Genomic DNA, 24,357 nt, shown 5'->3' with positions numbered 1-24,357 from the left:
AAATAAAATTTAAAAAATGTCACTTTTTTAAAAATAAATTTTTTATTTCATGCAATGTTTTATTTCTGTGCCGTCTTCAAGTATGCCCCAATATTTCCTTTTCGATATTACATGAACTTCGGAAAATACCTTATCTAGCTTAAAACAGCCCATCTTTTCACCGACCATTCCCATTTCAATGAGTTTGTTATAGCCTTCTTCGTTCGTCATGAGTGCGTCAATGTTCTCATAGTAAACCTTCACTTTGGATTTGACTTCGGAGAAGAATTTGTTGTAGTTGTCAAGGACTGCCTTTGCGAACTGAGGGTAAGACCAATATTCGACAATAGGTTTTAATGTGGTTACTAAGCCACTTTGACCTTGAGTGAATTCGTACTTCAAAACAAAAGGAGAAAACCTTTCAACAAAGTTGTCGACCTTCTCATAATGTTTACTCTTCATCTCTTGAGGTTTCTTAATGGAATATCCCCATGTCGAATTCATAAGCAATTTGAGTGTCATTGCAAGTTTGGGGTTTGAAGCTTTCCTAATATCATACAGTTGTTGTATGACTTTTCCAACTGTATAGTTCCTTCCCGGGAACTCACCATCTTCGTTTGGAATTCCAGTCGGAATATATTGGACAAACCTCATGTATGCAGCGTTAAGGTCGACATAGTATATCTTTTCATCTGAGTCGAACTTGTTGCAACCAATTGGTCCAGTTTGTGGAAATTCAAGTGAGTCTCTTATCTTCTGAGAAACTTCTCCTGTTATCTCATAAACATCGTCGAAGCAACCTGTTTCATATAAAACCTTCTGACCTAACTCAGATGCTCTCCAATATAATTTGACGTCAATTGGATGTCTCAATGGAAGTTTGTTTATAGCATCTTGAAGTTCTTGCAACCTCATTGGAAGTTCTTCTGGTTCAGGTTGGTATCCGAACATACCAACCCCTTGTGGAACTGTGTACTTCTTTTGTACTAGAACTTTGTCTGGAACAACTTTTGGTCTTGCTAACAATGAAAAGTTTGTTTCGTCTTTTGGTACAAAAGTTTCTGTCAGCTTGTCATCTGGAATTGGTTCCAACAAACCTTTCTCGAAAAGAATGTTTACAGCTCTGACAATGTTGCACTTACTTTTACCAAAGAATGGGTTTGTAAGACTTTCGTTCAACATGAAGTGGTTGTGGACAATTACAATCTTCAACCATGGTAAGTCTTTGTCAACAACATAGTCGTCATGTGAAGAACCTTTAGCTGTAGGTATGTTGACTCGGATATTGACATTTGCCAACGGTGCAATTTTTGCCAATTGACCTCTGAGAATGTACCTTGTCTTAACACATGACTCAAGATACTTCATCTTCTCATCTGTAACAAGACCAGAGTTCCTGAGACATGTAAGAATGCAAGGTTCATTGACAATTGTTTCAATTGAATTGTAAATTCCATACCTTGTCAAGTCAATGTCAGACTTATTTATGAAGGGGAAGTATCCAGCATGTTGTCTGACTGCTTGAGGGTTAGGTTGGTACCATTCGAACTTGACACTTGCAATTCCTTCAATTGCATTCAAAATGTCTGAGTCGGAGTCAACCATTTGTTCTCTCTTTGTAGTCTTGAAAGCGTCAAGAAGTTTTGCGGCTGTTTGTTCATTGCCATTTGCATAGTAAATGTGACCATCCAAATCTGTTATGGTCAATCTGAGATTGTGTCCTTTCTTATTTCCGGCTTGAATTGCAGCAAGTACTCCCATGAAGCCTTCTTTGTTCTTTCCTTCGTCAAAGTTTACTGTAAAGGTTCGACCAGATGTAATTTGACTTCTAACTTCACGATACTTTTCATATGCATATCTTGTTCTTCCATGGGAGCATGTGCGTCTTCACCTTTCCTTTTTTCCTTCTCAAGGATGCAATTGTTCGTCATGTTTCCAGTAGAATCTGGCAAAGCCGTCGTGTCCTTCAACTTGAGGTTCACTAACACGAAAGGCATGTCCATAAGACGTTCTTCTTCTAACCTCTCTAGTCTGTTTGGATAATTGGCACGTGCTGTTTCCAAATCCATTTCGTAGCGAAGACCAGACAATTTGTCATAGACTTTTATGGGTCTTCCCTTCCTATATTTAAAATTCTTCGAAACTCTCCACCATATCTTTGTAACTCTGCTTTTATTCTAGCAGACTTTCTATCCATTCTATATGGGGGCATTTTTATAAAAATAAAAATTTTTTTCTTTACTTTACATAACCGCCTGCTGCCATAAGTCTTTGACGCCAACCCATACCAGCTAATGAAGGTTGACTTGGTTTAGTTTGGAAACTAAACTTTGGTTTTGGTTTATCTTCAGTTTTTGGTTTCTCTTCTTCTATCGGTTTTTCGTCACTTTTCGGTTCCTCTGACTTTACTTCACTTGCGGAACAGTTGTGTCGTCAACATCTTCATAAATATCATATGCCATTTGTTTTTGTTTTCCTTTCAACTTTTTGTGTTTGTTGTAAAGTTTAGAATATTTCGACTCTAAGTCAATGAGATGTTCTATAATGAACTGTTGGTTCAGTGAAGTAAACTTTTCCATCTGTTGTCTCGAAAGCTCCTTCAGACTTCAATATTTTATTTGTGAGAGTCTGTTTCTTTTTTTGAGATACTAGCCGTTCCATTTCTATGAAAAGTGACTTGATAGTTAGGTTTGTATTTCCAGACCTGGCACTTTCTATTATTTGAATTTTCTCTTCATCTGTAAGTTCTTTGACAGGTTTTGACAATGTTCTGAACTTTTTGTTTGTGGTGTCAAATCTACCCTTCAACTTCTTCGGTCATTTCATCTCAGTAAAAAAATTTAGTTTGGTTTGTTTTCAACTGGTTGTGTTGTTTTTTAAGTCGGTCTAAAACTTCCTGAGGTATAGGAAGAACTTTACAAACACGTGGTGTAAATGCTGGAAGCCGACAAATCCATCTTGAACTCATTTGTCTCAATGCTGCATTGTTCATTTCATCTCAGTAAAAAATTTACATTCCCCAAGTTTGAGGTGGTTGCGGTTGGTTATTGTTTACCCACTGTTGTGCATGGTTATATCCTCTGTTAAAGAATCTTTCACCTTGGTCCATATAGTGTCCTGCTTGGTTATAGTAGTCATTTGCTTTGTTATAATAGTTTCCTGCTTGTCTTCCTACATTGTCCATCCATCCTTGAACTTTTCCTCTTGTTTCAGGATTTGGAATAAGATTTGTTGCATCTCGTGCTACATCCCAACCTTTCTGTACATTTTGTATAATAGGTTGTGCTTTCTCTTTAAGTATACCTAATGTACTCAAAATCTTCCTTCCAACTCCAAATACACCTCTGGCTATTGTTCCCACTGCGGGTAAAAATCTAGATGCGACTCCTGCTAATGCGCCAATAAACCCATTTCTTATAGGGTAAAAAATGACGAATCCAAACAAACCCCTATGTTTCTAAAGCGACAAAGAAAGCACTCATGATAAAAATCTTTAGTTCAACACCAAATGCTTGGTTTATGGATATCTTGGAAAAACATTCCGAGAGTTAGAACAGATGGACCACCATACTGGCTAATATTTGTCGGTCAAAACACAAGATACTGTGAAGCCATACCATTATGGTCCAAAGCTATTTTAGATATCTTAGCAGCTTTGACAATATTCGTTGACAAATACCATCAACAAAACTGACATCTGACTGTGAAGTTCTTTCAAATCAGATGATGTAAAAAACTATCTGCGTTCAAAAAATGTAAAACCAATATTTCATTGTCGACCAAAACCATTCTGCTCTTGGTGTCATTGACGGTTGTATAAAAATGTTAAGAGACTTAAACCAACCACAAGGTGGTGAAGCAAATGAAATGTCATATGACGACAAATATAGACACTTCTCCATGGCAAAGATGAGACAAGTTTTAAATATTTACAATAGCCGTAAACAAAAAGGTTTTGGGAAACCACTCCCCCGAAGAAATGAAAAACAACCCTGACTTAGAGAAAGACTATATATTTAATAATTTAGTCAAAAGAGACAAACAAGAAAGAATGCCGGGCTTCAAACTTCAGAAAGGTGACAAAGTAAAAATAGAATACCTAAACGCGACCCATATAATACTATTGACTATGACAACAATGGGAACCTGACAGGTACTCACATTCGTTTCGTAAAAATAGAGAAAGTATACAAGAGAATATTATGAAGTTTTAGGCAAACATGGCAAAATGTACACACTGCAAGCAGAAGATAAAACTACTATTGTCAGACCTCGTTTGAAACTTGTCAAAGTTCAAGGTGGTATACTTTCAAAGACAATTCCTAACAAATATAAGACAACTCCTGACGGAATATGCTAAAGAAGTTGAAAATGACGACTAAGCAATTCTATACCATGCGTAAACTGTCATGTAAGGTGGCATGTATTCTTTACTTTGTCCGTTGTTTGCGTATATCCTGAAACGAAATGTGTATGGTTTCCTTCTCCCTGCGTGTCATCCCAGTAACAATTTATAGCAAACTTAACGTCATCTTTAACATCATATCCTTTACCTTTTGTCATTCCTGACCAATCCCAATATCTATGCTTATGCCAACCTGCTTGAGATGTACTTAAATCTATGTAATGACTGTGTGCAGGTAAATTTTCACCTGAAATCGTTTTACTTCCACCTGTTTCCTTTGAAGAGTTTGCACAATACAAAAACCTGTCGACTATTTGTTCCATGCACCAACACCAAACATTACTTGAGGACCTCTTGCATCCATAGATGTAAAATAGAACCTACTGGGTTCATTAAATCAAACATATGAGATATATAGGATTGTCTCTTTTGAACTTAAAATATAGTGCAACTATTTCAGGTTTTCTTCTGGGGTGTCAGAATATTTTTTATAATATAATCTTATGTTTTCAGGGTAGGTAAAATCTTGACTATAATATTTATTTCTGTCATCTGTATAATAATATACTATTCTCGTTTTTTCTATTGCATTATATCTTTTATATCTATAATAATCTAAATATAATGTTAGCTTTTGTTCATCTACATGTGGTGTTCTGTCGTCATCTCCATAGTCATAATAATATGGTGCTGGAGCTGGTCAGGCAATGTCATATCTGCCATTTCATAAACTCTTAAATATTTCTTTTGTTCGTCTCCATATAAGTTTAAGTAGCAGTTTTGTCTAATGGAACTTTAACTTGTGTACCATCATTCTTTTTATAGCTTACATACATTTCATTGTTATTTTTCGGAATGAGTTTACACCGTGTACCATTTTTTAAGGACTGTACCAACTGCCATCTAAAATATTTATTTTCTTCATTGACAGAAAAGTCACCAACAATAGTTTCAATATTTTTTTTGTTCCTATCAAACTTTGGTATATTTCATTGACATATGTTTTATCTGCTTTCTTTTCAAGGCTAACGTTTAAGTCTGTTATTTCAGATATAGAATGTGTATGTCCAACGGCACTTTTACTGTTTAAGGTTTCTTGTAAGTTTGTAATATTTGCAATGGTATGTGTATGTCCAACATCACTTTTCCTGTTTAAGGTTTCTTGTAAGTTTGTAATATTTGCAATGGTATGTGTATGTCCAACGGCACTTTTCCTGTTTAAGGTTTCTTGTAAGTTTGTAATATCAGATATAGAATGTGTATGAGTCTTATCTGCTTTTGTCTCTAATGTTTCCTTAAGACTTGGTATTTGGTTAATATAATGTATATGAGTCTTTTTAGAATATTCGTTTTCATCTGTCACTTCACTTGACATTTTATTGTCAACATATGTTTTGTCTGCTAGTTCAGGATGAGTATGTTCTTTTGTTGCATAAGCATTGTTAGCTCTTTCTTCTTCTTTTGCTATTGCATCGTCTACATATTCTTTGTCAGCTTTGTTGTCAACATCTGCCTTCAAAAGAAGTTCATTTATAGGTTTCTCGTTTAAAGTTCCTTTTGTTGGATTTATACAGACAGTATGGTTCTTATTGTCTTGAAACAGAAACTCATCTGTTATAGGGTTTAATGTCAGTTTTAAGTTTCCTTCTTTCAATGACTCAGATATCTTAGAATAGTTTGAAAAGTTTGTTGTGTTCTTATTTAGAGCTTGCATAATGAGTTGTCGGTTGTGTTGTATTTCTCTCATAGACACTGTTTCATTTGACATTTTTATTATAGATAAAATATGCTTCCAATAGAAAAAGAAAATTCAAGAGTTGCTACAACTAAACCATTAGATGAACTTTTTACTAATGTCGGTCAAAAGTTTGAGACAGATACCGTAAAGCATGAAGGCTATCGTTTTGACTACCCATTAAGATGGTTAAGAGACCCATCCGTCACAAAAGCTATTGGCTTTCGTAGAATGAAGTTCATTTCAGAAGCCATACATGGTTTCCCATTTATGGTCGGTTTGAAGTTCGATACTATAACAAAGAAAAACGTATGTATGAGAAATTTGAACAGGGAAAACTTTTACAAGTTAGTTTGCTTATATAACTTAGAAACAACTCTTCAAGCTTTTCAAGAAAAAATAAACGATATCTATATTGAATATGCAAACCAGTATAACATTGACGAAGGAGAATACCATCTCGATATTATTTATGACAGGAAAAATGCAACTGTTAAAATCAATAAAATAGAAGACCTTGGAGAAAACGTTTATATTTCTACAAAATATAACAACTTGGCATGGTATAGATTTATGAGGATGTTAAATCAGCCTGCAGCATATCCAGTACACCCGGACTATTATGAAGTCGAAAACCCTAATGGAACATATGAAAATATTTTCGACCCAGATGCTATTATTGTTCATGCTTCATTTTCTGGTGCGCAAAACTCTTTCTTATGTCTGATGAATGACTTTTACGAAAAACCTACAAAGTTATACGAACCACCAAGTGGAAGTATTTCAGACTTTCAAGTATGGTTTACTACAGATGGAAGAAAAAGAATAATTCCATTATACCATGCGTTTTACTTAGAACTTAGTTTCATATACAACTACTATCGAACGATAAAAATATAATTTTTTAATACGGTTGAGGTGTTGGATTTGGTTGCCAACTAGACTGTGGTGCAGGTTCAGGCTGTTGTATAACAGGAGCTTGTTCTTCTGGTTCAGGGTCTTTAGGTATAATACCAACAAACTGACCTACTCTTTTACCAATATTTTTGACTCCGTTCCAAATTCCTTTTCCTACGGTTTTGACGCCATTCCATATACCTCTTCCAACTCTTCTGAAGAAGTTTCCAATACTACTGAAGAAACCCATTTACTACGTGTAAAAATCTAATGTCCGCCTAGTCTCTTACGTTTCCTGTTGAGTTCAATAGCATTCTTTAACTGGAGCTCATACATTCTGTTTCTCCTCTGGTAGAAAACATATTCTGGGTCAACTCCTGTGTTCGCGTCATCTGCATAAAGTTGTTTATATCCCACTTCAGGGTTTGTATAAAACTCTTTCCATCTCATATTTGCATACCATGGTGGCAAACCTAACGCAGCGTCATTTGACATGGCAGTTTGCATTTGTACATCTGTTGGCACTTGACCATAGTTTGCCATTGCAGTTTGTATTCTAACTTCATTTGGAATATTCTCTGGGTTTGGTTGTCCAGGTTGCTGTGCATTCGCTAAGTTCTGTGCGTCCATTTAATATTAGATAAAAATATCTCTTACGAGTACATATGCTGAACATTTGCAGGCATTGGTTCATCTTCATATTCTCTGTACTTTTCTGCCACGTCAAATAAATAAATGACACAATGGAAAAAACCTAAAACAAGTAGTCCTATTTCAAACCACATTTACTTACTAATAAAATTTCTTTATTGTGACACTTTCTCCGGTTTATAGGACCTCTCTCATATTCTATCTTGTCATATATAAACTCATAGTCATGTATGTCCTCTAACCATCTCATAACGGTTTCCAAACCACTTTTATCGGATGTAAAGTAAAAGCATGGATGGTTATGTATAACGTCTAAAGTTTCTAAAGAGTCTCTCAAAGTCCAGTCTACTTGGTATTGAAAATCACATGTGTTATAGAACGGCGGGTCCATTATAAAGAAAACATTTTCCTTGTCTTTATATTTTTCATACAACTCTGTCCAATGACATCTCACAAACTCTATACCCTCAATATATTTTTCTATGTCCTCTTTGAAAACATTTGTATAGTATAGATCCGTATTTTTCCCAAGTGAGCGGGGTATCTCCAATCCCAGCCCTATCGTCCTCCCAGTGTCAGTTTTCAATATAAAATCCAAATTTTTTTTGAAAATAAAAATTTAGAGAAATTTTTCTAATTTTTTTTCTTTGATTTCAATAATTCAAAATAAATTTGGGAGTAAAAAGACGCTATTTAATGAAATTCATATGAGTGAATGTGGATAAATACTCTCAAAACATACAATTTATCTATTTTTTCTTTATATTATCAACTAATTAGTGATAATTTTTTTTGAATCAGATTTTTTTTTCATTAAAAACATAATATATAACACAACAATAATGCACACATACGTATCTACACATCAAAATATAAAGCTTGTTTTGGTCTGGGCATCCCAACCCAAAATTCTTAAAAAATTGAATAAAATTGAATACTTGGGGCTGGGATACCCATCCCAAAACCAAATTGAATTTTTTGAATTAAAGAATATATTTATGTATTTATAATATACATGTGATGTCTATAAAAAATACTAAATTCTAAAAAAAATTCAATTTATTCAAAACGTATACTAAGTGATCACTTCATTAGTAGGATCAGCAATCCTACTAAATGGTGAGAACGCCACTAACTCAAAAGGGAGTCCTTGGAGCTCTTGATCTCTTGTCAGTAGAGTTCATAATGAGGCATGGCATCTACTGATTAGAGATCAGAGCAATCCTACCTTACCTTCAGGAGCTACAAAGCTCCTAATCGTTACGAGAGGGAGCCTTGGAGCTCCTGAAGCTCATCAGCAGAGGCTATTTACCATTTGGGCCTCTTCTGATGAAAGATGCGAAACACGTCTACGAACCAGGAGCTTCAAAACTTCTAATCCTTACTAAAGGAGCTTTGGAGCTCCTGAGTCTCCATCAACAGAGTCCCAGATGGTAAATGTCCTTTGCTGATGAAAGATGCGAAACACATCTACGAACCAGGAGCTCCAAAGCTCCTAATCCTTACGAAAGGGAGCTTTGGAGCTCCTGAAACTCCTTTTACTATAAAATAGGACAGTTTTCTTCTGAGGTTCTCATCAAATCTAAGACTTCAGAAGAAAGCTGTCCTATCAATGTATACTTACACTCTCATGGACTACAAGTGTACAATTTTAAGGCAGAGATTATCCGAGGCCTCTCATCAAATGAGGGACCTCGGATAATCTCTACCTTAAGTAGTCAAATAACTTTTCTCACTATTTAGGAACAAAAGAACAAGAGTTGGAGTACTTTAAGGCAAGATTCTTCCGAAATCTCTCATCGAATGAGAGACTTCGGAAGGACCTTGCCAAATCCTTGAACGCCAATATCCTTGGAACTGAGCTAGAACCAGGGAGAAGTAGCATACTATAGAGCACGATGGTAATCTCGGAAATGCTTATATCGCCCCAAGCACAATATTTAAGAAGTCTAACTCATATATACAAGAAGTCAGGCTGAATAGATATTGTGCATATGGTTTGCAGAACTCTCATGATATTTCAAATTCATGTTATCCCAAAAAAGGTGACACTTTGGGTGTATCGTCCATCCCAGGGATGCAAAAATCACATCACCTTGGATCTATATTTGTATAGTTAAGATATAAAACTTTTGACATAAGTGTTTCAATGTCATGAACTCTTATAGAACCACTATATAATAGTCTAGCAGATATACTATCCCAGTCTATATATTCTGCTTTTTTCAAAACCTCTCTCACAATATTTTTCTTATCTAATGGTATACGTTCCATCTTACCTATAGGTATCTTTTCTTTTAACTCTTTCAATATATTGTTTGTGTCTGGAATATGTTTGAGACGGTCCATATAGTTGTCGAAGTCATTGCATATAATCTTTGAGTCTGGGAATATTGTATGACATAAATGGGATATATAGAAACTTCCACCGAACAAATCTACAAATGTTAGACCATTCGGTAGTTTCTTAAGTTCTCTCAATATAATATCTTTACATTTACTCTTATTTCCAAAGAACGGTAACGGTGGTTTTGTAAAATTCATTTATATATAATAATAAAAATGTTTTTACCTGAAAAGTGACAGAAAAGTGACAAAACATGAAAACATATATAATTTGTGAAAAGCGACACATTATATAATGTTTTCGACCCAGAAGACTAACAATTTTCCGAATAAAAACTTCATTTATACTAAACATCTTCGGGGCTAGAGGGCGCAACGCGCCTGGAAGCCCCACTTACCTGACCTTATTCTTATTTTAAATATGATATTATCCTTATATTCCACACTAAAATTCATTTAAATCAACTTTTAAAAAAAGTTCGAATCCTGCGCGTCTCACTTTTTAAATTTTCCAAATGGAAAATTATATTCTCCTAAAGTGAAAACAATTTTCCAAATTGACTTCCTTAATCCATATAATTCTAATGTTTTCTTTTAATTTAAATAATAATAATAATTAAAAATAAAAATAAAAATAAACTTTTCTATAATATTTATAAAGCTGATTTGATATATTGTAATAAACAGAAATTCATCAAAAGTGACAGCTCTCAATTTTTTGACATTTGTAAATTCTAAATTGAATGAGAAAAATGAAATAATACTAAGCATAATACAATATTCTAGATTTAATTATAATTAGGAAAAAGTTAGTTTTGAGAGTACTTTTCATAGGCATATAGAATGAAATCTTCTGAAAAATAATATCACATAAACTCATATTATTTTCTAATATATAACTATTTTATATAAAAATCAAATTCAATGATCTTAAAAGCGAAGGATAAACCTCAAAATTTACGAATATAATGAGTGGGAATATAATGCTTATCTATCATAAAACCATATGAAATATCAATTTTTGCTTTACGCCTAATTTTTGACGACAATTAGCAAAAAAATGTTAAATGTTAACACTCAGTCCATTTGAATATGAAAAATAAAATTGACTTTGATTAAATGTTTTTATTTATCATGCAATTCTTCTTGCGACCAAAGATTTGAATAAAATTTCAAAAAATAAGATAGCTTAAAAAATAATATACGGTAGTGTTTACTAATAGATGAATAGTATATATATTCTATTAAAATGGATTTGATCCAAAAAATATATAAAATTTGATCATAAATAAAATCGTTTTAAATTACTTCTTCATTTAAATTATAACAATTATTTTTGATTTTTATTTATCATCCACATTCAAATTTGAATCTTATCACAAAAGAAGGACCACTTTTATGACTACTGCCAAATCTATAAGCAGAGAATGGCTATTTGAAGCTAAAAGAAGAATAGAAGAAGGTGAATCTTACAAAAGTGTGGGAAAGGAAGTTGAATTGGAAAATGGTAAAATTAAATTGAATGTTGCCGAAAATACAATAAGAAGAGCATTTCAACTTCAAGAAATCGAATTACCAAAAGTTAGTCGCGGCAGAAAACCAAATCCACCAACATTTGAGCAAAAACAATTAATTAATTCTTGTGTTTCACAATATAAAGGATGAATTTCAAAAACTTATTTATTGATTAAAAGGTTTCAAAATATTGCTCAAAATCCCGATTGTGATAAAGAAAAAGAAGAAATTGCAAAAGAATTTGAAAATATAGAAGATTTGACAAAAGATCAAATTTTTGGCAATTTACAAAAAATAAAGCATCATCAAGTGGAAAAATTTATGATGGAATCAGGTTTATCTTCAAAAAGAGATTACAAACCAGCAGATCTGTTGTAAACGAAAACGATAAAAACGGTTTGACAGAAAAGTGACACTTTACATGGCAAAAAATAGAGTCTTACTTTTGAGATACTTGAGATTGAAACTGAATCTTATGAGGCGGTGATCTTGAATCACTACATCATAAGGTTCAGTTTCATATAAAATTTGTTGCAATTTGTTATTCTTTTGCAATTATTTCTTATAAGATTTTACATCTTTTAGCGGGGAATGTTTGTTATCATGTATATATTATAAATATCTACACGATAACGAACATTCCTCGCTAAATTGCTGAGAAACTTTGAGGAAATGTCGAACAATTTCCTCAAAGTTTCTCAGATTTATATAGATCACTAGAGTCCCCTAGGCATTGATTCTGGTTCAGTACCTAGGAGGCTCTAGTTCTCTAACGAACTGATAAAATGTTTTTAAATTTTTGGATATTGCTACCTGTGAAGCACTGACTTCAAGTCAGTACCTCACAGGTAGCAATTAGATTGAAAGATGGGAGAAACTTTGTCCGAATGTTAAACTATTCGGACAAAGTTTCTCCCATTTGTAGTGGAGATGGAAGGCTTTGAGGTATATTGTATTAATATATACCCCAAAGCCTTCCATCTCCACTTGAAAGTGTCCAAACTTTGGGTTAATAGTTTGCAATTAACCCAAAGTTTGGACACTTTCTAGAAGGAATTGGAGGGTAAGAGATATACATTCATATGGTATATCTCTTACCCTCCAATTCCTTCTTAAAATGGGAGAAACTTTGTCCGAATGTTAAACTATTCGGACAAAGTTTCTCCCATTTTTTGAAGGAATTGGAGGCTATGAGATACTGATGCAATGTCAGTAACTCATGGCTTCCAATTCCTTCCTAAAACTCATAAAAGTGGACATTACATACATATAAAATTTGACATGTAAAGTCCACTTTTTGTGAGCGGGGATTTGACTCCGTCAAATCCCCCTTTTCGTTTACGAGAGATCCACCTACCAAATATCGTGCCATATCAAAGAATTTGATATGGCACTGCGATATTCATTACCTTCACGGTAATGTTTCTTTTCCATTTTTTGCCATATTGGATGATATGACACGTAAAGTTCTCAAAACTAAATTATTGAAAAACAAGTCTTCCAACTCAACAGCGAAGGTTTTAAGAAAACTTTTAGAGGAGTTTATTCCTTACTGCATCTGGAACGATAACGGCGGTGAAAACCGCGGTGAATTCGGCCAGGTTATGCAGGAAAACGGAATGGTTTGGAAGCACACCTTGCCGTATATGCCAAGACAGAACGGCAAGGTGGAGCGCCTGTGGCCAAGCTTAGAAAAGTTTTTGCCAGACGAGTTGGATGATATTCAACAAATCAAGGACTCAGTTCAGCAGTTCATTGAAAAATTTAACAATACACCACATTTATCTCTCGATATTAATCCAAAAACGAATAGTAATTACACTCCTAACGAATTATTCGAAGTTTCAAAATTTTGGTACGAGCCAGAAATGCAAAAATGGGAGTTATATATCAAAGACGAATGGGTCTTAGCAAAATTTGAATAATTACATCATTTTAAATGACTACTAAACAATTTTATTTATGATCAAATTTTATATATTTTTTTGGATCAAATCCATTTTAATAGAATTTATATACTATTCATCTATTAGTAAACACTACCGTATATTATTTTTTAAGCTATCTTATTTTTTGAAATTTTATTCAAATCTTTGGTCGCAAGAAGAATTGCATGATAAATAAAAACATTTAATCAAAGTCAATTTTATTTTTCATATTCAAATGGACTGAGTGTTAACATTTAACATTTTTTGCTAATTGTCGTCAAAAATTAGGCGTAAAGCAAAAATTGATATTTCATATGGTTTTATGATAGATAAGCATTATATTCCCACTCATTAGATTCGTAAATTTTGAGGTTTATCCTTCGCTTTTAAGATCATTGAATTTGATTTTTATATAAAATAGTTATATATTAGAAAATAATATGAGTTTATATGATATTATTTTTCAGAAGATTTCATTCTATATGCCTATGAAAAGTACTCTCAAAACTAACTTTTTCCTAATTATAATTAAATCTAGAATATTGTATTATGCTTAGTATTATTTCATTTTTCTCATTCAATTTAGAATTTACAAATGTCAAAAAATTGAGAGCTGTCACTTTTGATGAATTTCTGTTTATTACACATATTCTCTTAAATGTCTGGTGGTGGTTCAAAAATGCCACTCTCTATAATTTTTGGCAATATAATTGTTTTGAATGTCAAAAAATTTACATGGCAAAAAATGAAAATTTGCAAAATGTTCCAACTTTTTGAGAGGAACGTTGTGCAAAATAATTTTATAGACAGCTCTGGAAAGTTTTATTTCGCTTTGATAATATATCCAACACCAATAAATAGTAAATATTATACTTATATTATTATTAAAAACTTGTGAACGTTTCATTGTTGGTTCTTGAGAAAATCGAATTCCTTTTCAATAGGGTAAAAAATATACGTGTCACTTTTTGAGAGCAATAGAATAGAGCAAAGAGTTAATAACTCTTGGCAATCGGGTGTACCGTCATATGATAAAAAGAGTTTTTGGAGCATTGGAATTGTAATTCCATGCTTTGCATGTGATAATGGTGACTTTGCCATCTTATTAATTACTCCTTTTTTTGTATTTTTTGAATGATTGGGACTTTGTAAAGTTATATGTTTCTTTTTCATTGCACCAAAACACAAAAGATGCAATAAAAAGTTTGATATATTTGATTGTTGTCTCATGTGTGAGTCTGTAATACTCAATGAAGGCACGAGCATTATCTTCTGTGATTGGGAAAGGGTTTGGTGTTCCATCTATTGTCCTAAGTATGTTTGCATATCTGAATATCATTCTGGCATATGTCTTTCTTGTGCTTGGTGCTAAACAATCTTGCTCTACATCCTTAGACTCTTTAATAAGCATTTCATAATCTGATGGTTCAAGCATTTTATGATGAAATGGAAGCTTTGTTGGTATGCAGGATTTAAGATCCATTGAAATGAAAATGAAATTCAATGAGTTTAATTTCTGAGAAAAATTTTTGGGGTATTATTATTGTCGTCTGGCGGTTTTAGACGACAATACGAATTTTCAAATAATAGGATTTTTAGCCAGATAAAGAGCTACTCCATATATCATGCGTGTTTGCATACTATATACATAGATGGAATTGATGTTCTTCCTTTATTTAGGTACCGAAACATGCTTGAAAAATCTATTTTTTAGACGACAATGATAATTTTGTCACTTTTCCAGACGACAATAATACTTTGTCACCTTTTTAGACGACAATAATAATTTTGTCATTTTTTCCAGACGACAATAAAACATCCTCAAAATTTTTTATAATATAAAAATTGATTAATATAATTGCATGGATATTTTTTAATAAAAAAATATAAAGCTCTCAAAACGTAACACAGATATTTTTTGACGCCTGCATTGAAAAAGAACTAAAATATCAAAGTGTGACTTTTCGACTTTTTGAGCAGAGCGAAGCGGAGCTCAAAAAGTCGAAAAGTCGCACGAATATTTTTAATTTTAAATTTCAAAAATAAAAAATCTTATAGTCTTTTAACGTACATATAAATTTTTATTTGGTCAGTAAATAATAAAGATATAAAAAAAAAAGGTAGTGGGGCTTCCAGGCGCGTTGCGCCCTCTAGCCCCGAAGATGTTTAGTATAAATGAAGTTTTTATTCGGAAAATTGTTAGTCTTCTGGTGTGAATTCGGAGGACTCTTCTTGGATAGAGTCTTGTATTTCCTCCTCCTCTTCTTCCTCCTCCATTGCTTCTGGGAAGAAGCCTTCTTCTGGGTCGAAAACATTATATAATGTGTCACTTTTCACAAATTATATATGTTTTCATGTTTTGTCACTTTTCTGTCACTTTTCAGGTAAAAACATTTTTATTATTATATATAAATGAATTTTACAAAACCACCATTACCGTTCTTTGGAAATAAGAGTAGATGTAAAGATATTATATTGAGAGAACTTAAGAAACTACCGAATGGTCTAACATTTGTAGATTTGTTCGGTGGAAGTTTCTATATATCCCATTTATGTCATACAATATTCCCAGACTCAAAGATTATATGCAATGACTTCGACAACTATATGGACCGTCTCAAACATATTCCAGACACAAACAATATATTGAAAGAGTTAAAAGAAAAGATACCTATAGGTAAGATGGAACGTATACCATTAGATAAGAAAAATATTGTGAGAGAGGTTTTGAAAAAAGCAGAATATATAGACTGGGATAGTATATCTGCTAGACTATTATATAGTGGTTCTATAAGAGTTCATGACATTGAAACACTTATGTCAAAAGTTTTATATCTTAACTATACAAATGTTTTCAAAGAGGACATATAAAAATATATTGAGGGTATAGAGTTTGTGAGATGTCATTGGACAGAGTTGTATGAAAAATATAAAGACAAGGAAAATGTTTTCTTTATAGTGGACCCGCCGTTCTATAACACATGTGATTTTCAATACCAAGTAGACTGGACTTTGAGAGACTCTTTAGAAACTTTAGACGTTATACATAACCATCCATGCTTTTACTTCATCCGATAAAAGTGGTTTGGAAACCGTTATGAGATGGTTAGAGGACATACATGACTATGAGTTTATATATGACAAGATAGAATATGAGAGAGGTCCTATAAACCGGAGAAAGTGTCACAATAAAGAAATTTTATTAGTAAGTAAATGTGGTTTGAAATAGGACTACTTGTTTTAGGTTTTTTCCATTGTGTCATTTATTTATTTGACGTGGCAGAAAGATATAGAGAATATGAAGATGAACCAATGCCTGCAAATGTTCAGTATATGTACTCGTAAGAGATATTTTTATCTAATATTAAATGGACGCACAGAACTTAGCGAATGCACAGCAACCTGGACAACCAAACCCAGAGAATATTCCAAATGAAGTTAGAATACAAACTGCAATGGCAAACTATGGTCAAGTGCCAACAGATGTACAAATGCAAACTGCCATGTCAAATGACGCTGCGTTAGGTTTGCCACCATGGTATGCAAATATGAGATGGAAAGAGTTTTATACAAACCCTGAAGTGGGATATAAACAACTTTATGCAGATGACGCGAACACAGGAGTTGACCCAGAATATGTTTTCTACCAGAGGAGAAACAGAATGTATGAGCTCCAGTTAAAGAATGCTATGGAACTCAACAGGAAACGTAAGAGACTAGGCGACATTAGATTTTTACACGTAGTAAATGGGTTTCTTCAGTAGTATTGGAAACTTCTTCAGAAGAGTTGGAAGAGGTATATGGAATGGCGTCAAAACCGTAGGAAAAGGAATTTGGAACGGAGTCAAAAATATTGGTAAAAGAGTAGGTCAGTTTGTTGGTATTATACCTAAAGACCCTGAACCAGAAGAACAAGCTCCTGTTATACAACAGCCTGAACCTGCACCACAGTCTAGTTGGCAACCAAATCCAACACCTCAACCGTATTAAAAAATTATATTTTTACCGTTCGATAGTAGTTGTATATGAAACTAAGTTCTAAGTAAAACGCATGGTATAATGGAATTATTCTTTTTCTTCCATCTGTAGTAAACCATACTTGAAAGTCTGAAATACTTCCACTTGGTGGTTCGTATAACTTTGTAGGTTTTTCGTAAAAGTCATTCATCAGACATAAGAAAGAGTTTTGCGCACCAGAAAATGAAGCATGAACAATAATAGCATCTGGGTCGAAAATATTTTCATATGTTCCATTAGGGTTTTCGACTTCATAATAGTCCGGGTGTACTGGATATGCTGCAGGCTGATTTAACATCCTCATAAATCTATACCATGCCAAGTTGTTATATTTTGTAGAAATATAAACGTTTTCTCCAAGGTCTTCTATTCTATTGATTTTAACAGTTGCATTTTTCCTGTCATAAATAATATCGAGATGGTATTCTCCCTCGTCAATGTTATACTGTTTTGCATATTCGATATAGATATCGTTTATTTTTTCTTGAAAAGCTTGAAGAGTTGTTTCTAAGTTTACAAGCAAACTAACTTGTAAAAGTTTTCCCTGTTCAAATTTCTCATACATACGTTTTTCTTTGTTATAGTATCGAACTTCAAAACCGACCGTAAATGGGAAACCATGTATGGCTTCTGAAATGAACTTCATTCTACGAAAGCCAATAGCTTTTGTGACGGATGGGTCTCTTAACCATCTTAATGGGTAGTCAAAACGATAGCCTTCATGCTTTACGGTATCTGTCTCAAACTTTTGACCGACATTAGTAAAAGTTCATCTAATGGTTTAGTTGTAGCAACTCTTGAATTTTCTTTTTCTATTGGAAGCATATTTTATCTATAATAAAAATGTCAAATGAAACAGTGTCTATGAGAGAAATACAACACAACCGACAACTCATTATGCAAGCTCTAAATAAGAACACAACAAACTTTTCAAACTATTCTAAGATATCTGAGTCATTGAAAGAAGGAAACTTAAAACTGACATTAAACCCAATGACAGATGAGTTTCTATTTCAAGACAAGAAGAACAATACTGTCTGTATAAATCCAACAAAAGGAACTTTAAACGAGAAACCTATAAATGAACTTCTTTTGAAAGCAGATGTTGACAACAAAGCTGACAAAGAATATGTAGACGATGCAATAGCAAAAGAAGAAGAAAGAGCTAACAATGCTTATGCAACAAAAGAACATACTCATCCTGAACTAGCAGACAAAAAATATGTTGACAATAAAATGTCAAGTGAAGTGACAAGAGCTGAAAACGAATATTCTAAAAAGACTCATATACATTCTATATCTGAAATAACAGACTTAAACGTTAGCCTTGAAAAGAAAGCGGATAAGGATTGTGTGGCTAGTAAGTTAGAGAAGAAAGCAGATAAGGAATATGTGGATGAAAAAGATAATGAAATTATAGAAAGGGCTGAATGGTATCATGAATGGACATCGAAGATTTTAAAAACTAAAGCTGATACAGGATGGGTTTCAGGATGTTTAGACCTTAAAGCAGATAAAACTTATGTTAACGATGAGTTAGAGAAGAAAGCAAATAAGACTCATACACATACAAGTTTTACAACTGTTAGAGCAGACGACATAATACTGAACTTTGACCTTGGTTCAAGTGCACCTTTAGAGAATCCGAGTACAAGCGTAAAATACTCTTAACAATTTAGATAAGAGTTGCAGGAACATTGAAAGTCATGCCAGAAACTTTGAAGCATATGAACTACCGCAATGTTTAGACAAGAAAGCAGACAAAACAGAGCTTCAAACATTAAAGACAGAAATACTTCAAACATTATATCCTATAGGCTCTATTTATACGTCAATGAACTCTACCAGACCAGAAACAGTTCTGGGTTTTGGAACTTGGACTCAAATAGTCGACAGGTTTTTGTATTGTGCAAACTCTTCAAAGGAAACAGGTGGAAGTAAAACGATTTCAGGTGAAAATTTACCTGCACACAGTCACTACATAGATTTAAGTACATCTCAAGCAGGTTGGCATAGTCATAGATTTTGGGATTGGTCAGGAATGACAAAAGGTAAAGGATATGATGTTAAAGACACGTTAAGTTTGCTATAAATTGTTACTGGAATAACACTGAGGGAGGAGGAAACCATACACATCGCGTTTCAGGATATACGCAAACAACGGGACAAAGTAAAGAATACATGCCACCTTACATGACAGTTTACGCATGGTATAGAAATGCTTAGTCGTCATTTTCAACTTCTTTAGCATATTCGTCAGGAGTTGTCTTATATTTGTTAGGAACTGTCTTTGAAAGTATACCACCTTGAACTTTGACAAGTTTGAAACGAGGTCTGACAATAGTAGTTTTATCTTCTGCTTGCAGTGTGTACATTTTGCCATGTTTGCCTAAAACTTCATAATATTCTCTTGTATACTTTCTTCTATTTTTACGAACACGAATGTGAGTACCTGTCGGGTTCCCATTGTTGTCATAGTCAATAGTATTTTCATATGGGTCGCGTTTAGGTATTTCTATTTTTACTTTGTCACCTTTCTGAAGTTTGAAGCCCGGCATTCTTTCTTGTTTGTCTCTTTTGACTAAATTATTAAATATATAGTCTTTCTCTAAGTCAGGGTTGTTTTTCATTTCTTCGGGGGAGTGGTTTCCCAAACCTTTTTGTTTACGGCTATTGTAAATATTTAAAACTTGTCTCATCTTTGCCATGGAGAAGTGTCTATATTTGTCGTCATATGACATTTCATTTGCTTCACCACCTTGTGGTTGGTTTAAGTCTCTTAACATTTTTATACAACCGTCAATGACACCAAGAGCAGAATGGTTTTTGGTCGACAATGAAATATTGGTTTACATTTTTTGAACGCAGATAGTTTTTTACATCATCTGATTTGAAAGAACTTTCACAGTCAGATGTCAGTTTTGTTGGATGGTATTTGTCAACGAATATTGTCAAAGCTGCTAAGATATCTAAAATATTTTTGGACCATAATGGTATGGCTTCACAGTATCTTGTGTTTTGACCGACAAATATTAGCCAGTATGGTGGTCCATCTGTTCTAACTCTCGGAATGTTTTCCAAGATATCCATAAACCAAGCATTTGGTGTTGAACTAAAGATTTTTATCATGAGTGCTTTTTTTGTCGCTTTAGAAACATAGGGGTCCTTGTTCGGATTCGTCATTTTTTACCCTATAAGAATGGGTTTATTTGGCGCATTAGCAGGAGTTGCATCCAGATTTTTGCCCGCAGTGGGGAACAATAGCCAGAGGTGTATTTGGAGTTGGAAGGAAGATTTTGAGTACATTAGGTATACTTAAAGAGAAAGCACAACCTATTATACAAAATGTACAGAAAGGTTGGGATGTAGCACGAGATGCAACAAATCTTATTCCAAATCCTGAAACAAGAGGAAAAGTTTCAAGGATGGATGGACAATGTAGGAAGACAAGCAGGAAACTATTATAACAAAGCAAATGACTACTATAACCAAGCAGGACACTATATGGACCAAGGTGAAAGATTCTTTAACAGAGGATATAACCATGCACAACAATGGGTAAACAATAACCAACCTCAACCGCCTCAAACGTGGGGAATGTAAAGTTTTTTACTGAGATGAAATGAACAATACAGCATTGAGACAAATGGGTTCAAGATGGATTTGTCGGCTTCCACAGTTACACAACGTGTTTGTCAAGTTCTTCCTATACCTCAGGAAGTTTTAGACCGACTTAAAAAACAACAACAACCAGTTGAAAACAAACCAAACTAAAATTTTTTACTGAGATGAAATGACCGAAGAAGTTGAAACGGTAGATTTGACACCACAAACAAAAAAGTTCAGAACCATTGTCAAAACCTGTCAAAGAACTTACAGATGAAGAGAAAAATTCAATAATAGAAAGTGCCAGGTCTGGAAATACAAACCCTAACTACAAAGTCACTTTTCATAAAAATGGAACGGCTAGTATTCAAAAAGAAACAGACTCTCACAAATAAAATATTGAAGTCTGAAGGAGCTTTCGAGACAACAGATGGAAAAGTTTACTTCACTGACCAACAGTTCATTATAGAACATCTCATTGACTTAGAGTCGAAATATTCTAAACTTTACAACAAACAACAAAAAGTTGAAAGGAAACAAAAACAAATGGCATATGATATTTATGAAGATGTTGACGACACAACTGTTCCTGCAGGTGAGGTAAAGTCAGAGAAACCGAAAAGTGACGAAAAACCGATAGAAGAAGAAAAACCAAAAACTGAAGATAAACCAAACCAAAGTTTAGTTTGGAAACTAAACCAAGTCAACCTTCATTAGCTGGTATGGGTTGGCGTCAAAGACTTATGGCAGCAGGCGGTTATGTTAAGTAAAGAAAAAATATTTTTTTATTTTTATAAAAATGCCCCCATATAGAATGGATAGAAAATCTGCTAGAATAAAAGCAGAGTTGCAAAGATATGGTTGGAGAGTTTCGAAGAATTTAAATATAGGAAGGGAAGACCCATAAAAGTCTATGACAAACTGGCTGGTCTTCGCTACGAAATGGATTTGGAAACAGCACGTGCCAAATTATCCAAACAGACTAGAGAGGTTAGAAGAAGAACGTCTTATGGACATGCCTTTCGATGTTAGTGAACCTCAAGTTGAAGGACACGACGGCTTTGCCAGATTCTACTGGAAACATGACGAACAATTGCATCCTTTGAGAAGGAAAAAAGGTAGTGCAGAGGATGGTCATGCTCCCATGGAAAGAACAAGATATGCATATGAGAAGTATCGTGAAGTTAGAAGTCAAATTACATCTGGTCGAACCTTTACAGTAAACTTTGACGAAGGAAAGAACAAAGAAGGCTTCATGGGGTACTTGCTGCAATTCAAGACGGAAATAAGAAAGGACACAATCTCAGATTGACCATAACAGATTTGGATGGTCACATTTACTATGCAAATGGCAATGAACAAACAGCTGCAAAACTTCTTGACGCTTTCAAGACTACAAAGAGAGAACAAATGGTTGACTCCGACTCAGACATTTTGAATGCAATTGAAGGAATTGCAAGTGTCAAGTTCGAATGGTACCAACCTAACCCTCAAGCAGTCAGACAACATGCTGGATACTTTCCGTTCATAAATAAGTCTGACATTGACTTGACAAGGTATGGAATTTACAATTCAATTGAAACAATTGTCAACGAACCTTGCATTCTTACATGTCTCAGGAACTCTGGTCTTGTTTCAGAAGAGAAGATGAAGTATCTTGAGTCATGTGTGAAGACAAGGTACATTCTCAGAGGTCAATTGGCAAAAATTGCACCGTTGGCAAATGTCAATATCCGAGTCAACATACCTACAGCTAAAGGTTCTTCACATGACGACTATGTTGTTGACAAAGACTTACCATGGTTGAAGATTGTAATTGTCCACAACCACTTCATGTTGAACGAAAGTCTTACAAACCCATTGTTCGGAAAAGGCAAGTGCAACATTGTCAGAGCTGTAAACATTCTTTTCGAGAAAGGTTTGTTGGAACCAATTCCAGATGACAAGCTGACAGAAACTTTTGTACCAAAAGACGAAACAAACTTTTCACTGTTAGCAAGACCAAAAGTTGTTCCAGACAAAGTTCTAGTACAAAAGAAGTACACAATTCCACAAGGAGTTGGATTGTTCGGATACCAACCTGAACCAGAAGAACTTCCAATGAGGTTGCAAGAACTTCAAGATGCTATAAACAAACTTCCATTGAGACATCCAATTGACGTCAAATTGTATTGGAGAGCATCTGAGTTAGGTCAGAAGGTTTTATATGAAACAGGTTGCTTCGACGATGTTTATGAGATAACAGGAGAAGTTTCTCAGAAGATAAGAGACTCACTTGAATTTCCACAAACTGGACCAATTGGTTGCGACAAGTTCGACTCAAACGAAAAGATATACTATGTCGACCTTAACGCTGCATACATGAGGTTTGTCCAATATATTCCGACTGGAATTCCAAACGAAGATGGTGAGTTCCCGGGAAGGAACTATACAGTTGGAAAAGTCATACAACAACTGTATGATATTAGGAAAGCTTCAAACCCCAAACTTGCAATGACACTCAAATTGCTTATGAATTCGACATGGGGATATTCCATTAAGAAACCTCAAGAGATGAAGAGTAAACATTATGAGAAGGTCGACAACTTTGTTGAAAGGTTTTCTCCTTTTGTTTTGAAGTACGAATTCACTCAAGGTCAAAGTGGCTTAGTAACCACATTAAAACCTATTGTCGAACATTGGTCTTACCCTCAGTTCGCAAAGGCAGTACTTGACAACTACAACAAATTCTTCTCCGAAGTCAAATCGAAAGTTGTGGTTTACTATGAGAACATTGACGCACTCATGACGAACGAAGAAGGGTACAACAAACTCATTGAAATGGGCATGGTCGGTGAAAAGATGGGTCAATTCAAATTGGACAAAATTTTCACCGAAGTTCATGTCCTCTCCAAGCGTAAGTACTGGGGCATACTTGAAGACGGCACAGAAATAAAACATTGCATGAAATAAAAAATTTTTATTCGAATTTGAATTAAAATGTGGGAATTCTTGGGAACGGGAAAGGCTTATTTACTTGAGGAACAGGTAAAGGTGGTGGAGGTGGAGGTGGTGTGGAGGTTTTTGGTGGGCAACGTTGTCACGTCCATTTTATATTGCCTTCTGTAGCTGAATTTCCGTTTAATTTTCAAATTCGGGGGGTCGCTTTCCTCCCGGAGTTCTTTGAATCGGACCGGTTCGAGTTGTACAGTGCATGCTTGGTCTCAACTCAGTTGAGTGAGTATTACCTGTTTTGTCCTGTAATTTTTTCGTACGCGTAATGCGGCAGGCGAGGACAC

The 24,357-nt window shown here is 34.2% G+C and overlaps 9 protein-coding genes and 5 pseudogenes across 14 annotated transcripts, besides 8 other annotated features; 6 read left to right on the top strand and 8 right to left on the bottom strand.

Moving 5' to 3' along the window:
* Window positions 1-5,687: part of a mobile genetic element that runs on past the window's edge.
* Window positions 43-633, bottom strand: TVAGG3_0111830 (DNA/RNA polymerases family; the record flags this gene model as incomplete). The annotated part of the gene is made up of 1 exon (XM_051223191.1): window positions 43-633. The coding sequence occupies one exon, from the start codon at window positions 631-633 to the stop codon at window positions 43-45; it is 591 nt and encodes a 196-aa protein (XP_051108177.1).
* Window positions 715-2,048, bottom strand: TVAGG3_0111820 (annotated as a pseudogene). The gene has a single exon. A coding segment is annotated over exon 1 (1,334 nt).
* On the bottom strand, window positions 4,358-4,744 carry TVAGG3_0111810 (annotated as a pseudogene). Its single transcript has one exon. A coding segment is annotated over exon 1 (387 nt).
* A 743-nt stretch (window positions 5,688-6,430) lies between the features above and the next one.
* Window positions 6,431-7,019, top strand: TVAGG3_0111790 (annotated as a pseudogene). The gene has a single exon. A coding segment is annotated over exon 1 (589 nt).
* Window positions 7,020-7,023: 4 nt separating this feature from the next.
* Window positions 7,024-7,266, bottom strand: TVAGG3_0111780 (serine threonine-protein phosphatase family; the record flags this gene model as incomplete). Its single annotated transcript, XM_001295041.1, has 1 exon — window positions 7,024-7,266. The coding sequence occupies one exon, from the start codon at window positions 7,264-7,266 to the stop codon at window positions 7,024-7,026; it is 243 nt and encodes an 80-aa protein (XP_001295042.1).
* A 17-nt stretch (window positions 7,267-7,283) lies between these two features.
* On the bottom strand, window positions 7,284-7,646 carry TVAGG3_0111770 (uncharacterized protein; the record flags this gene model as incomplete). Its single annotated transcript, XM_051223190.1, has 1 exon — window positions 7,284-7,646. One exon carries the CDS (start codon window positions 7,644-7,646, stop codon window positions 7,284-7,286), a length of 363 nt encoding a protein of 120 aa, XP_051108176.1.
* Window positions 7,647-8,176: 530 nt separating this feature from the next.
* Window positions 8,177-9,774: a mobile genetic element.
* Window positions 9,775-10,690: 916 nt separating this feature from the next.
* Window positions 10,691-10,727: a mobile genetic element.
* Window positions 10,691-10,727: a terminal%2Cinverted (terminal inverted repeat of Banshee-A3 transposon ID:TVAGG3_0111750).
* A 684-nt stretch (window positions 10,728-11,411) lies between these two features.
* TVAGG3_0111740 (uncharacterized protein) lies at window positions 11,412-11,678 on the top strand (the record flags this gene model as incomplete). The annotated part of the gene is made up of 1 exon (XM_051223189.1): window positions 11,412-11,678. One exon carries the CDS (start codon window positions 11,412-11,414, stop codon window positions 11,676-11,678), a length of 267 nt encoding a protein of 88 aa, XP_051108175.1.
* A 220-nt stretch (window positions 11,679-11,898) lies between these two features.
* Window positions 11,899-12,875: a mobile genetic element.
* A 1,187-nt stretch (window positions 12,876-14,062) lies between these two features.
* Window positions 14,063-14,099: a mobile genetic element.
* Window positions 14,063-14,099: a terminal%2Cinverted (terminal inverted repeat of Banshee-A3 transposon ID:TVAGG3_0111720).
* Window positions 14,100-14,561: 462 nt separating this feature from the next.
* Window positions 14,562-14,939, bottom strand: TVAGG3_0111710 (uncharacterized protein; the record flags this gene model as incomplete). Its single annotated transcript, XM_001295574.1, has 1 exon — window positions 14,562-14,939. One exon carries the CDS (start codon window positions 14,937-14,939, stop codon window positions 14,562-14,564), a length of 378 nt encoding a protein of 125 aa, XP_001295575.1.
* Window positions 14,940-15,868: 929 nt separating this feature from the next.
* TVAGG3_0111700 (phage tail repeat-like family) lies at window positions 15,869-16,327 on the top strand (the record flags this gene model as incomplete). Its single annotated transcript, XM_051223188.1, has 1 exon — window positions 15,869-16,327. The coding sequence occupies one exon, from the start codon at window positions 15,869-15,871 to the stop codon at window positions 16,325-16,327; it is 459 nt and encodes a 152-aa protein (XP_051108174.1).
* Window positions 16,328-17,203: 876 nt separating this feature from the next.
* Window positions 17,204-17,446, top strand: TVAGG3_0111690 (serine threonine-protein phosphatase family; the record flags this gene model as incomplete). Its single annotated transcript, XM_051223187.1, has 1 exon — window positions 17,204-17,446. One exon carries the CDS (start codon window positions 17,204-17,206, stop codon window positions 17,444-17,446), a length of 243 nt encoding a protein of 80 aa, XP_051108173.1.
* On the bottom strand, window positions 17,446-18,298 carry TVAGG3_0111680 (annotated as a pseudogene). Its single transcript has one exon. A coding segment is annotated over exon 1 (853 nt).
* Window positions 18,299-18,757: 459 nt separating this feature from the next.
* Window positions 18,758-24,037: a mobile genetic element.
* On the bottom strand, window positions 19,696-20,031 carry TVAGG3_0111670 (uncharacterized protein; the record flags this gene model as incomplete). Its single annotated transcript, XM_051223186.1, has 1 exon — window positions 19,696-20,031. One exon carries the CDS (start codon window positions 20,029-20,031, stop codon window positions 19,696-19,698), a length of 336 nt encoding a protein of 111 aa, XP_051108172.1.
* On the top strand, window positions 22,980-23,539 carry TVAGG3_0111660 (annotated as a pseudogene). Its single transcript has one exon. A coding segment is annotated over exon 1 (560 nt).
* On the top strand, window positions 23,633-24,031 carry TVAGG3_0111650 (DNA/RNA polymerases family; the record flags this gene model as incomplete). Its single annotated transcript, XM_051223185.1, has 1 exon — window positions 23,633-24,031. The coding sequence occupies one exon, from the start codon at window positions 23,633-23,635 to the stop codon at window positions 24,029-24,031; it is 399 nt and encodes a 132-aa protein (XP_051108171.1).
* Window positions 24,038-24,357: the final 320 nt, after the last annotated feature.

This window comes from Trichomonas vaginalis, chromosome IV (assembly GCF_026262505.1).
Source record: "Trichomonas vaginalis G3 chromosome IV, whole genome shotgun sequence".
Classification (NCBI taxonomy): Eukaryota; Parabasalia; order Trichomonadida; family Trichomonadidae; genus Trichomonas; species Trichomonas vaginalis.
Note: the sequence above shows the minus strand (reverse complement) of the source record. Positions and strands in the feature narration are given on the sequence as shown.